The sequence below is a fragment of the Chelonia mydas genome, chromosome 1 (assembly GCF_015237465.2).
Source record: "Chelonia mydas isolate rCheMyd1 chromosome 1, rCheMyd1.pri.v2, whole genome shotgun sequence".
In the NCBI taxonomy this organism is placed as follows: domain Eukaryota; kingdom Metazoa; phylum Chordata; order Testudines; family Cheloniidae; genus Chelonia; species Chelonia mydas.
Genome location: NC_057849.1, coordinates 235,506,168 through 235,519,067, shown reverse-complemented (window position 1 = coordinate 235,519,067; position 12,900 = coordinate 235,506,168). Strand labels below are relative to the sequence as shown.

The following is a 12,900-nucleotide window of genomic DNA, read 5'->3' as shown; positions in this document are numbered from 1 at the left end:
ATTCCAGAGGTGATGAGTGAAGTGATTTCTGTAAATGCATTTGATGAGCAACATAACTGGGGTTATTTAAATAATTATAATAGTACCACCTAACTCTCACACAGAGTGCTTTTCATTAGTAGCTCTTAAAGTGCTTTACAAAAGAGGTCAGTATTATCCCCATTTTACAGAGGGGGAAATCAAGGTCCAGAGAGGTGAAACGATGGCCCCAGGTCGTCCAGCAGATGACCAGGAATAGAACGCAAATCTCCTGAGTTCCAGGCCACTGTTCTGTCTACTAGGCAACTCTGTCTCCAAACAATATATTTTAAAATTGTTTATATGTAAATGTGTGATGCAATGATTTGCTAAACAAATTTCTAAGCGACTTTATTAAGTTTAAGCCATAATTAAATACACGTTAACACCTTATACATTTCCCCTCACCATTTAAAAGGCTCTGCTCTGTAGCCATTTTGCTTGTGGAGCTCTCATTGACAGCAGCTGGAATTATGCTGCTGGAGCAGCTACAGGGACAGACCCTAAGCTTGCAATTGTTTGTGGTACTTGGTAAAAAAAATATAACAACACATTGGTATTATTGCTAAGGCCATTCATAAATACATAGGCAGTTTCATTAAAATATGCCCAATGACTGACTGCAACAAAGCCTGTAGACTGTACTCTGATGCCAGGTCTGTCAGTTAAGGGTAAAATTTTATAGGGCTGTCTCCATAGGAGACAAAGTGGAAGAATATTCTAGGACACTGTCATAAAACTTGGGATACTTTTCATGCTGCAGAAGTTTCTTGTCAAGGATGCTTCCTCTGAACCCTTGGTCATATTCTTGATTCAGATTGCTGTATCTGCAAATGAAAAAAACAAACAAAGCAATATGACTCTCCTTTTAAGGATTTGCTCTTCTGGGGTTTTGCTGTGTGACCTTGGGCTAGTCGCTTCCCTCCCCGTGCCTCAGTTCTCCCCATCTGTAAAATGCGGATAATAGCACTTTGAGATCTACTGATGAAAAGTGCTGTAGAAAAACTAGGTAGTAGTCTATAGTCGTGATAATTTAAAGGAACAGGCATGAAATAAATTAAAAATTAGGAAAATACAGTACTTTATGAATAATTCATACTTGTATTTTTCAGCAATGGGCCTCAAAGCACTTTACTGAACTTATGGATAATGATATTCCACTTTATATGGGGGAAACTGAGATACACAGAGAAGAAATCGATCTGTCCATTGAAAGAATTGGAGTCAAAAATATAGTCCAGAGCTAACCCTCTAGATTAACAACTAGACATTGCTGCCTCCTGGTATAAATTCAGATTTGGATTAGACATGGCATTTATGTGGTTGGCAAGATGCCTGCGTGGTCCTTGGTGTTGCCAAGTTAGGGAAATCTGTAATAAAACAAGTCAGATTTTTAATCAGGCCCTGTTACTAGAAGTACATTTCCCTCAGAGGTATTCACTTCAAGAACAACAAGGAGTCCAGTGGCACCTTAAAGACTAACAGATTTATTTGGGCATAGGCTTTCGTGGGTAAAAAACCACTTCTTCAGATGCATGGAGTGAAAATTACAGATGCAGGTATTATATAATGACACACGAAGAGATGGGAGTTACCTCACAAGAGGAGAACCAGTGCTGATAGGGCCAATTCGATCAAGGTGGATGTAGTACACTCCCAATAATAGATGTAGAGGTGTCAATTCCAGGAGAGGCAAAGCTGCTTTTGTAATGAGCCAGCCACTCCCAGTCCCTATTCAAGACCAAATTAATGGTGTTAAATTTGCAATGAATTTTAGTTCTGCTGTTTCTCTTTGAAGTCTGTTTCTGAAGTTTTTTTGTTCAAGTATAGCCACTTTTAAAAAGGACAGTAAACTTTCTAAACTCCTACATGCCATAGGGGGCTGCAGCAGTGGTACCCTCAACTCACCTAACAATATTGTTAATCTATCCAACCACATACTTAGCTCAGCGGAAGAATCTGTCCTATTTTGCGGACACTGTTTCTGCCCCACCACCCCCATGAACATGATACAGTTCTGTGGTGATCTGGAAGTCTACTCTCATCGTCTCCCACTCAAGGAATATTTTCAACACACCACTGAACAGTGCACTGACCCACAGGAACCCTCCTACCAACACTACAAAAAGAATAATTGTGTGTGGACTTCTCCTGATGGTCGAAATGACAGACTGGACTTCTACACAGAGTGCTTCCGCAGATGTGCACAGGCTGAAATTGTGAACAAACAGCATCACTTGCCCCATAACCTCAGCCGTCCAGAACGCAACGCCACCCACAGCCTCAGAAACAACTCTGACATTATAATCAAAGGGGCTGACAAAGGAGATGCTGCAGTCATAATGAACAGGTCAGATTATGAACAGGAGGCTGCCAGGCAACTCTCCAACACCACTTTCTACAGGCCAATATCCTCTGATCCCACTGAGGAGTGCCAAAAGAAACAACACAAGCTACTCAAGAAACTTCCTGCTACAGCACAGGAACAAATCTACATGGACACACCCCCAGAGCCCCAAACAGGGGTATTCTATCTGCTACCCAAGATCCATAAACCTGGAAACCCTGGATGCCCCATCCTCTCAGGCATCGGCACTCTTACAGCAGGATTATCTGGCTATTTGGACTCTCTCCTCAGACCCTATGCTACCAGCACTCCCAGCTATCTTCGAGACACCACTGACTTCCTGAGGAAACTACAATGCATTGGTGATCTTCCTGAAAACACCATCCTAGCCACTATGGATGTAGAAGCTCTTTACACCAGTATTCCACATGAGGATGGACTACAAGCGGTCAAGAACAGTATCCCTGACGAGGCCATGGCACACCTGGTGGCTGAGCTTTGTGACTTTGTCCTCACCCACAACCATTTCAGATTTGGGGACAACTTATACCTTCAAGTCAGTGGCACTGCTATGGGTACCCGCATGGCCCCACGGTATGCCAACATTTTTATGGCTGACTTAGAACAACGCTTCCTCAGCTCTCCTCCCCTAGCACCTCTCCTCTACTTGTGCTACATTGATGACATCTTCATCATATGGACCCATGGAAAGGAGGCCCTTGAAGAATTCCACCTGGATTTCAACAATTTCCACCCCACCATCAACCTCAGCCTGGACCAGTCCACACAAGAGATCCACTTCCTGGACACTACAGTGCTAATAAGTGATGGTCACATAAACACCACCCTATACCGGAAACCTACTGACCGCTATACTTACCTACATGCCTCCAGCTTCCATCCAGGACACATCACACGATCCATTGTTTACAGCCAAGCCCTAAGATACAACTGAATTTGCTCCAATCCCTCAGACAGAGACAAACACCTACAAGATCTTTATCAAGCATTCGTAAAACTACAATACCCACCTGGTGAAGTGAGGAAACAGACTGACAGAGAAAGACGGGTACCCAGGAATCACCTACTACAGGATAGGCCCAAGAAGGAAAATAACAGAACACCACTGGCCATCGCGTACAGCCCCCAGCTAAAACCTCTCCAGCACATTATCAATGATCTACAACCTATACTGGAAATTGATCCCTCTCTCTCACAGACCTTGGGAGGCAGGCCAATCCTTGCTTACAGACAGCCCCCCGAACTGAAGCAAATACTCACCAGTAACTACACACCACACCACAGAAACACTAACCGAGGAACCAATCCCTGTAGCAAACATCGTTGCCTACTCTGTCCCCATATCTACTCTAGCGGCACCATCAGAGGACCCAACCACATCAGCCACACCATCAAAGGCTCATTCACCTGCACATCTACTAATGTTATATATGTCATCATGTGCCAGCAATGACCTCTGCCATGTACATTGGCCAAACCGGACAGTCCCTGCATAAAAGAATAAAAATGGACACAAATCAGACATCAGGAATGGTAACATACAAAAGCCGGTAGGAGAACACTTCAATCTTCCTGGACATTCTATAACAGATTTAAAAGTGGCTATACTTGAACAAAAAAATTTCAGAAACAGACTTCAAAGAGAAACAGCAGAACTAAAATTCATTGCAAATTTAACATCATTAATTTGGTCTTGAATAGGGACTGGGAGTGGCTGGCTCACTACAAAAGCAGCTTTGCCTCTCCTGGAATTGACACCTCCTCATCTATTATTGGGAGTGGACTACATCCACCCTGATCGAATTGGCCCTGTCAACACTGGTTCTCCACTTGTGAGGTAACTCCCTTCTCTTTATGTGTCATTATATAATGCCTGCATCTGTAATTTTCACTTCATACATCTGAAGAAGTGGTTTTTTACCTATGAAAGCTTATGCCCAAATAAATCTGTTAGTCTTTAAAGGTGCCACCGGACTCCTTGTTGTTTTTGGGGATACAGACTAACACGGCTACCCCCAATACTTGACTTCAAGAATATTTAGTGCCCACATCAAGCTACCAGCCTTCCAGCAGAAGAATCATGATTTAGTTGGGGATTGGCCCTGCTCTGAGCAGGGGGTTGCACTAGATGACCTCCTGAGGCCCCTTCCAACCCTGATATTCTATGCTTCTATGAATCATAGAAATTAGAATTAGCAAAGTTCAATTAGCTTATCTCAAGGGTTCTCCATGTTTTTCATAGTGTGAATCACATTTTGATAGAGAGTTTATCGGTTGGACCCCTCCCTTCCCATTTGCAATGGTGTGGGCTGCTTGTCCTTGTGTCGGTGACTGAATAGCATCCCTCTGGCAACTTGATTACAGGGAAAATATTAGTTATGTATTTAGTGTATTTTTGGATTTTAACGTGGTTCAGCAGCTGGAAACAAGGAGGTAGAGACAGCACCATGTCCCCAGACAGCTTTGCAGACATTATTGGTGGTCCTATTGGCCAGAGTTTGGGAACCCCCAGATTATACAATCTATGGCCTACTGGCAATATAGAATTGATTTCTGCATTTGAGTGACTTGGGTCATTTCACCATCTCCACCAGGAAGTCTAGCTAACATTAGTATATAGCTGAGAAGCAGGAAACATTCCCTATGCATTCCTTTGCTCCATTCCATCCCATTATACTTACATTCCCTGAAACAGTTCCCTTCCATCTTTAGTGTTTGCATTCTTCACAGAATTTTAGATTTTTAAGGTCCCTTTAACAGCTGGGACAAAGGATGTATATTTTGTTTTTAATCTTATCCCAGTCAAAGTACTTTCAAGCCCCTTCTCTCCAAGGGGGAGAGAGAAAATCCTGAACTCTGACCCTCTGCATGGTAATCCAATGAATTACCTCTAGGCTGCTCAGTCAGCACTGTTTTGTTATAAGGTTTACTTGTAATTTTAATAATAAATCCTACACACACTAGTGAAGTGTCAGATTCTCATTTTCTGGTACTTACCTATGTGAAATGGTCCAGAACCCCAAGGTGTTCACCACCATTAATGAAGCCAAGAAGAAGTAGAATCTCTCCAGGTTACCCTCATTTAGGAAGTTTGGGAACCAATTGCCTAGTGAAGCAAATATTTGAAGCAGTGTTAGTTTATTCAGCTGGCTAAGAGGTAGGTCACATATAAGTTATTGAAATATAAGCTTGTGTAAGAGCACCCAGATCCTACAGTGATGAGTGCTTTGAATTCTATCATAGATATTTATATAGCCCCATTACCTCAGTATCTGAGCACCTCGCTGTCTTTAACACATCTATTATACCCTTTTACGGATGGGTAATTTAGGCATAGGAAACTAAATTACATATCCAAAGTCAAAAAGGAATCTATGGTGGATCAAGGAATTGAACCTGGGTCTCTAGTTAGCACCCTGAACATTGACCTATCCTTCCTCTCGGATCATCTTCTATATGCTTGTATTACACACACACAAATATACATTAAGAGAACATTATTAAAGTTGCAAACTCAAGTATTCTAAAGTTGGGAAATGCAGAATTAAGGTTGCCCATACAAACTTAATTAAAACTCTTGTGCATATGCCTTATGATGCAGTCTTTAATTACATGCTCACATACTATTTTTTCCACAGGACACTCACTGAGTGCACAGAATGAATGGTGTTCACTTTGTGAGAAGTTATTCAACATTTTGTTTTTTCCTCATTGAGCAATAGGTGCCCCCAGGCCTTATTTATGGCACCCTATTAAACCCTACTCTTGAGACATTATTAGTTTCTTCCACTTTCCACTCCTCAGATGTCTCATCCCAGTCCCACTTTCCTTGCCTAGCAAATCCTAGTCTCACCCCAGTTTCCTCCTAACTCCACTCCAGTCTCCTTGTCCAGCCAGTCTCAGAACCACACCCCCCACTTCCAGCTCCTCATCCAATCTGTCTCTTCCCTCACCCTGGCACCAAGCCACTCCCCCTTGCTCACATTCCTGTCCTAACTGGCTCCCAGTCCCAGTCTCTCTCCCTGAACTCTTCATTCAATCTCAGTGTGTTTCATCCCCACCCGCTGCTCATTATCTCAGGCTCATTGTCCAGCAAGTCCCAGTTCTCCCCCCAAGACCAATTCCTTGTCAGATGCACCTCCACTCCTTCCTCCCTTCTTTTCCCTCCACACGGGTTCCTAGTCCCCATCTCCTTGCCCAGCCAGTCCAAGTTTCCCTGTAGCTCCTCATGCAATCTCAGTCTCCCGCCCACCTACTGGCTCCCAGTCCCAGTCTGTTCACCCAGCCATTTGCAGTCCCCCCAACACAGCACCCAGATCCAGTCTTCTTGTCCAGCAAGTCCCAGTCTCTTTCTCTCTGCACCCCCTACCATTTGGAACAAAACCACATTTTTCAAAATTTGCTGTGAATGGGAAATGTGCTAATGTATATCTGAAGGTAAAGTCAAAGTGCTTCAGGCCTTCCAGCAGCACCATCCACCAGTCACTGAAAAACCAGGAAGCTTTGCCTTTTTGTTGCTTAACATACTGGCCATGGATCTGCAACAGCTAGGACTTTCTGGTCCTCTTTATGCTGCACACCACAGCTATTTGTAAATGCTCTAAAAGCACAGACTCTTACCACTTGGCCTTTTGCTAGTATAGAGCCTATGACACATTTCAGCACTTCAAATTCCAGCAAGTAGGGGTCAATGGCACATATGCACATACCCCAAATTCTTGAGGTGTTTTGGACAGTAACTGCAATACTTTAAAAATTCCCCCCTGCCGGTCAGATATGCTGTGCACATCACAATTGCAGGAGCAGATTTGCTCTTGGTAACTGTAGAGATTGGGTTTCACAGAAGGAAGCCAGTCATTAGTTAGCCTGGCTTTCCAGAAGTTCAGTTCTTGAAGGATGATCAAATATAGTTAACACACAAAACCAAACTGAAACCACAGAGTGACAGAGGAGCTAAAATATCAGAGCAAAACTCTACAAGGCAGTATCAAGCCCTTATTCTAACTGGGAACTCAGCCTGCTTATCACCAAGAAAAACAACAGCTTTCTTCACTCCCCCGTTTCCAGTGTGAAGTCCTCTAGCATTAGAAAGCAGCTTTTCCCCAGAAGGTTTTGCTAAAAGGGGAATAAGAAAAACATAGCTTTTCCTTTTGCAGTTGTGCCATTGGAAACTAATAGCCTTAATTGACGTAAGCTGTCTGATGGCATTCTTAGCTCAGTTTGCAAGAGCTACTTAACCTAATTAGAATGAGGAGGAGAAGGAAACGATTTCAGTTTGAGAGAGTGACCAGTCAACGGACTGAAAAAAGGATCTCTGCTTTCCTCTTTTATCCTCATACACTTTCATCCGTACCTCAAAGTTGTAAACATCTCTTGGTCCCCTAAGCAGTCCCCTTTAGATCTCTATGGATTAATAAGGATCAACTGTAATCAGTACAATAGTTTTCCCTCCTCCTCCTCCAAACTTTGTTCTGCACAGTGATGCCTCTCCGCCTGTCAGAGAACAGCACTACCTCACCTCTGCGTATGTGGTTCCCTTTGTGGTATTATCTCAGAACTAGTTTTAAAATGTATCATTTAACATTGTCAGTTGACTGAGCTCTCAGGTACCATAACTTCATTTTAGTATCATATAAACTTTTACTGTCATAATTCACAATCAGGCAGTTTTTCATTTTACATCCCCCAGTGGCCGATAGAAAAAGGAGGGAGAGTGAGTATATCTGATGAAAGGAAAAGCAAGCATGGGGTTCTGTACTACAGCTTTTCAAAGCAGAGTTCACACTGTCTGTTGGATTATTTACATCTATTGGTCTAACTACGTGAGCAGCAGGAGCTTCGTAATGGAACTGGGTTTACAAGGGAATCCAAATAGAAAATATGTCATTAAAATACTACTGAATTATAAGAAAAATGAATTTAGTTCCACGCCTGTGCTCTGTAGAGTTTGTGGCTTCCAAGAAAACAGAGTCCCTGAGACTGAGTTTTCAATGCTGGCGAAGGACTCCAAATTAATAATGTTGGAAATGGAAGCCCTCTTTTCATCTGCAGAACAAGTATAGTGATAAGCAGCATGATCTAGTGGATAGGACAGTGGACTAGGAATCAGGAGACCTGGATTCTATTTCATGCTGTGCCACTGACCTCCTGCGTAACCTTCAACAAGTCACTTCTCTCTGGGTTTATTTTCCCTCATGCTCTTTCTCTGCCTTGTGTTTGAACAGCGCCTAACCCAGTGGGGCCCAGATCTGAAGTGGGGTCTTTAGACAATAGCGTAATAGAAAATTGACAAGGAAAGCAAAAATGCAAGCTCTCCCTTCTCTGAATCAGAAGGGCTAGTTTTGGGGTGAGAAAGTTGTTCTGTCTTCAGGGCAGAGGTAAGACAATAGGCACACCGTGACAAGGCTCCACTTCCCACAGCCCTGTCCCTGGGTCATGCCCCCCGCTGCACTCAAAGTGGGAGGCAGCACTGGGGCTTCCTTATCCCTCTCCCCCACAACTAGTTCTGGCAGCAGGGGCCATTCTTTCCCCAGTAGTAGCAAAGAGCCTCCTCCAGAGAGGCAGGGGTGGCAGCAGTACTGGGAGTCTTCTAAACACATACCTAGTACCCAACATGTATTTGTGTGGGAGGCCCAGGCCTGCTGCACAAGGAATGGTCCAAAATTTTCAGTCAAAACTGGTTTTCAACTGAACATTGGCCTTGTGTTTAAAAAAAAAATTCCACAGAAAGTTTTGACTTTGATTTTCTTTTAAACAAAAAGTTGAAATTTTCCTTGGCGGGGGTGGGGGTGTGAAATCTGCCCAGCTCTATCCTGCACTCACACAGCGTCATCTACTGGGGTGGCCTCCACAAAGCCGTAGGGCTTGAAGTTAAAATTCCATTGAGACACATGGGGGAGCTCACTCTGCTAGGAGCTATTGCTTCGGGATGTCTGAAGACTCAAAGCCTCCCTGCATGGATTAAAGTCTGTTCATGTTTTCAAGTTTTTCTTCTACACAATGAGACACATAACCTTACTTGGTCTGTTTTGATTGTTCATTGTTTTAAATGGAAGCTGAGACTCTATTGTAATCACAGAACTCCAGGAGCTCGTGTCTCAGACACTGACTTGTAGTGTCTATGCTTTTAACTGGCAGTATCTCTACACCCCGGGTCAAGTCCTTGGCTTTTCTACTGAGATTGCCAACAAAAGTCCCAGTTGTGGGGATGGTTTGTCATGTGGATACTGGCTCACTGGGAATTAGACTTGCACAAGAGTTCCCCTATTTCCAAGTTTATTCCAACATGAAAATTCTCATTGTTGATTCATGCTGTTAAATGTTATCAGCTACTTCTAAGCATGGATAGATTGAGATTCTTTTCCTTTTGGGTGTCAATGAATTGTGTGTGTTCCATGACTGACTGGAAGAGCTACTTAACCTAATTAGAGCCATTGCAATCAATTTTACATAGAAGATTCTCATATACTACAGTGATGGGTGGCAATATAAAATGCCTCACAGCCTTAGTGGGGCTCAAGCTAGCATGCTAAAAATGGCGATATGGACATTCTGGCTCAGGCTGGAGCTTGGGCGGGTTTCAGAGCCAGAGCCTGAGCCACTATGTCCACATGTCTATTTTTACCACTCTTTCTTGAGCCCTGTTAGCAAATCTCTGTCTACCTAGGCTGGGAGGCTTGCTCCCAGCTGCAATGTAGACCTAGCCTAAGATAGATGGTGTCTGACTTGCACATGTATACAAAGAAAGAGGTAGTGGGTTGGGTTTTGCTCCATGCAAAGCCTGGCCTAATATGGGGAATGCAAGGACCACATTATGCCAGGTTTGGATGGAGCACAAAGCATATGCATGAGGCTAGTGCTGTTGCAGGCACTAGCCTCTCCAAAGCCGGAAGGGAAAGGCAAGGCTGTAAAATCACCATTTGTCCAAACAAGTTAGCAGGTCCACCTGGATACAGAGAAAAATGGATGCTGCATCTTCAGGGCTGTGCCTGGAGCTCTAGCTACACCACCTCCCTTGCAGGGCTGTACCTTGAAGGCACAGTAGAGCACCAGGCTGGATGGGTAGTGTAGTTTGTTTACTGCCATATAGATAATGCCATAAACTCATAGTTAAAGGGTACAGATAGAACACAGTGAATACATTCCACCGACCAGTCTATCCTGAATAAATCCTAGATACTTACCTGTAACCCACTACTGAGACTTGGAGTAAAAAAAAAAAACAAAACCCCACTTAAATTCAAATCTTTCAAGAGCCTCATATATCCCTCAATCAAGTGATGGGATATAGTTAATGCTTATCACTGCCAAGTCTAAGTCCATGCTGTCTCTAATCCTTATTGGTTAAACAGGTATCAGTGGACACTGCCATCTGGACGGTAAAACGTCTTTTGGCAGTATCATATTTTGGTGCTAATCACACAGGTAAATTAAGAATATTGGTACCAGAGATCTTAACAGAAAGAGGCAATCTGGACTATTTTCCTCCCCTCTGACCCACCCCCCCTTTACATACTTGCATTACTACTTTTAGATACATTTATTCTGAAATGATTAGCAAAGGAGGACAGGTTTAGTTTTGCATCTCTTCCATTAAAACGTCAGGAGAGGTAAAAGATGCGAAAGAGATCAGTTTCCCAGCTTGTACTGAAAATATCACTGTCACCCGTCATCTGTTTGCACTCATCAGATTTCAAGAAGTCTTATTTTATCATATTCACACCATCCTCCTTAGAGGAGTTAAAATGTGATTAATGCAGCCTAGACTCTGTGTGACTGATAGCTGATCAACTGTGCCAATAAAAAGTACCCTAAGCTAGCGATATGGAGCACGATCCAAAAAAGGTTTAAGTAGTTTAATCAACACCTTTCATGCTCAGCGGTGTAATTCACAAATTTTATCCTTTCACTGACTAATTCAGTATGTTCTGAACAGCTTCCGCAAGAGCATGGGTACCACTGAACTAGGGGTGGGAGAACGCAAAATAGTTTAAGCTCTTGTTCCAGTAAACCTGAATCATGGGACAATGCACAACACACCTTGTTGCATTTAGCTCCACAACAGCACAATTCATGTGTCATCCTGCTTCACTGTCACAGGAGGAGGTCTGGACTTCAGAACCTAATCCAGGTTCAGCTGGCTTAAAAGCAACTGATTGAAGTTGGTTTGCCTTCCTCCTGCACCATGAGTTGTTCAGATATTGATTATTTTTTTCAGAGTAGCAGCCGTGTTAGTCTGTATCAGCAAAAAGAACAGGAGGACTTGTGGCACCTTAGAGACTAACAAAGTTATTTGAGTATAAGCTTTCGTGAGCTACAGCTCACTTCATCGGATGAAGTGCATCCGATGAAGTGGGCTGTAGCTCACAAAAGCTTATGCTCAAATAAATTTGTTAGTCTCTAAGGTGCCACAAGTCCTCCTGTTCTTTTTGATTATTTTTTAGCACTCTTTATCATGGAACTTAACTTTCTGAGGGATTGGGGTGTAGCTGATGTCAGTATTGGCTAATTGGTACTGGCCCTTAGTGTCATTCTCAGAAGTGTTGCCTTTGAGGAGACTAAGTACAGTAAAGTGGTTCCCTGCATTGTTCATACCTTCAATCTTACATCATGGAGACCAGTGACGGGGTCCACTCACCTCCCGTGAATGCCCTCTATCGGATATGTGTGCCCCTATTCTCTTTCAGCTCTGCGCTGCTCATTGTGCCTTCCACTCGCATAGTGCCTTCCACTTGCCTGAAGCCCCAGCACCTTCACTCCAAGGCTGAAGTCCTGCTTGTGTCCCTTCAGCCAGCCAGGAGCACCTTCCTTGCTCCCCTAGTTCCTGCCAGCAACTGAATCTACTTTGACCAGCAGCTCCTTGGCAGCTTGGAGGACTTATCCCTACTGCTCTTTCCTGGGGTGGGGTGTGGTCAGACCATGAGGACTCCAGCAGGCGTCCCCCGAGTCTACTACACCTCATCACAAGACTATTAAAAACAAAGATGGAAGGAAAAGTAAGTGGAGAGTTGGTCCTGATTCAGTTTACAAAGTCTCAGGGACCCAACAAACCCTGAAATTAGGGAACTAGACTGGATCTTTTATACCCCTTCTTTATGTAACTGTTTGAATCCACAACCATGTTTGATCATCTTCCATGACCATAACAAGATTAATACCTATCCATATGTGGCATTGCGGACTTCATTAATTAATCTTCTACTCTTTAATATTAATATATTGTGTCAATCATTTCTTAATTCCTGTACATCACTGGGGTCAAACTGCCTAGTTAACATATTGCAGAAGGCCCCCAAGTCCCCTCTAATTTGTGTAATTTTCAGTCACCTGTTTACCTGCACAGCAAGAGAAGGCATAAAAGTGGTTACCTGGGTATGTCCTCAGGCCTATATAATTTTAACAGAAAACCCCTGCCTTTGCCTGATTAGAGCCAAGACTCTCATGCTCAGCCTCATACCAATAAAACAGGCCACTAACGATAACAAAAGCATACTAACACAATTATTTATATTCAC

At 43.2% G+C, this 12,900-nt stretch overlaps 1 protein-coding gene across 11 annotated transcripts in view; it reads right to left on the bottom strand.

Moving 5' to 3' along the window:
• Positions 1–353: 353 nt before the first annotated feature.
• Positions 354–12,900, bottom strand: part of SLC15A5 (solute carrier family 15 member 5) — a 63,609-nt gene continuing 51,062 nt past the window's right edge. For all 11 annotated transcript variants that reach the window (XM_043539229.1, XM_027822985.3, XM_043539205.1 and 8 more), the window contains 2 exons: positions 5,384–5,492; positions 354–845 (listed from right to left, as the gene is read on the bottom strand). In XM_043539229.1, the coding sequence (XP_043395164.1) occupies positions 698–845; positions 5,384–5,492 (257 nt within the window). In that variant the 3' untranslated portion in view covers positions 354–697. The remainder of the gene's footprint in view (positions 846–5,383; positions 5,493–12,900) is intronic.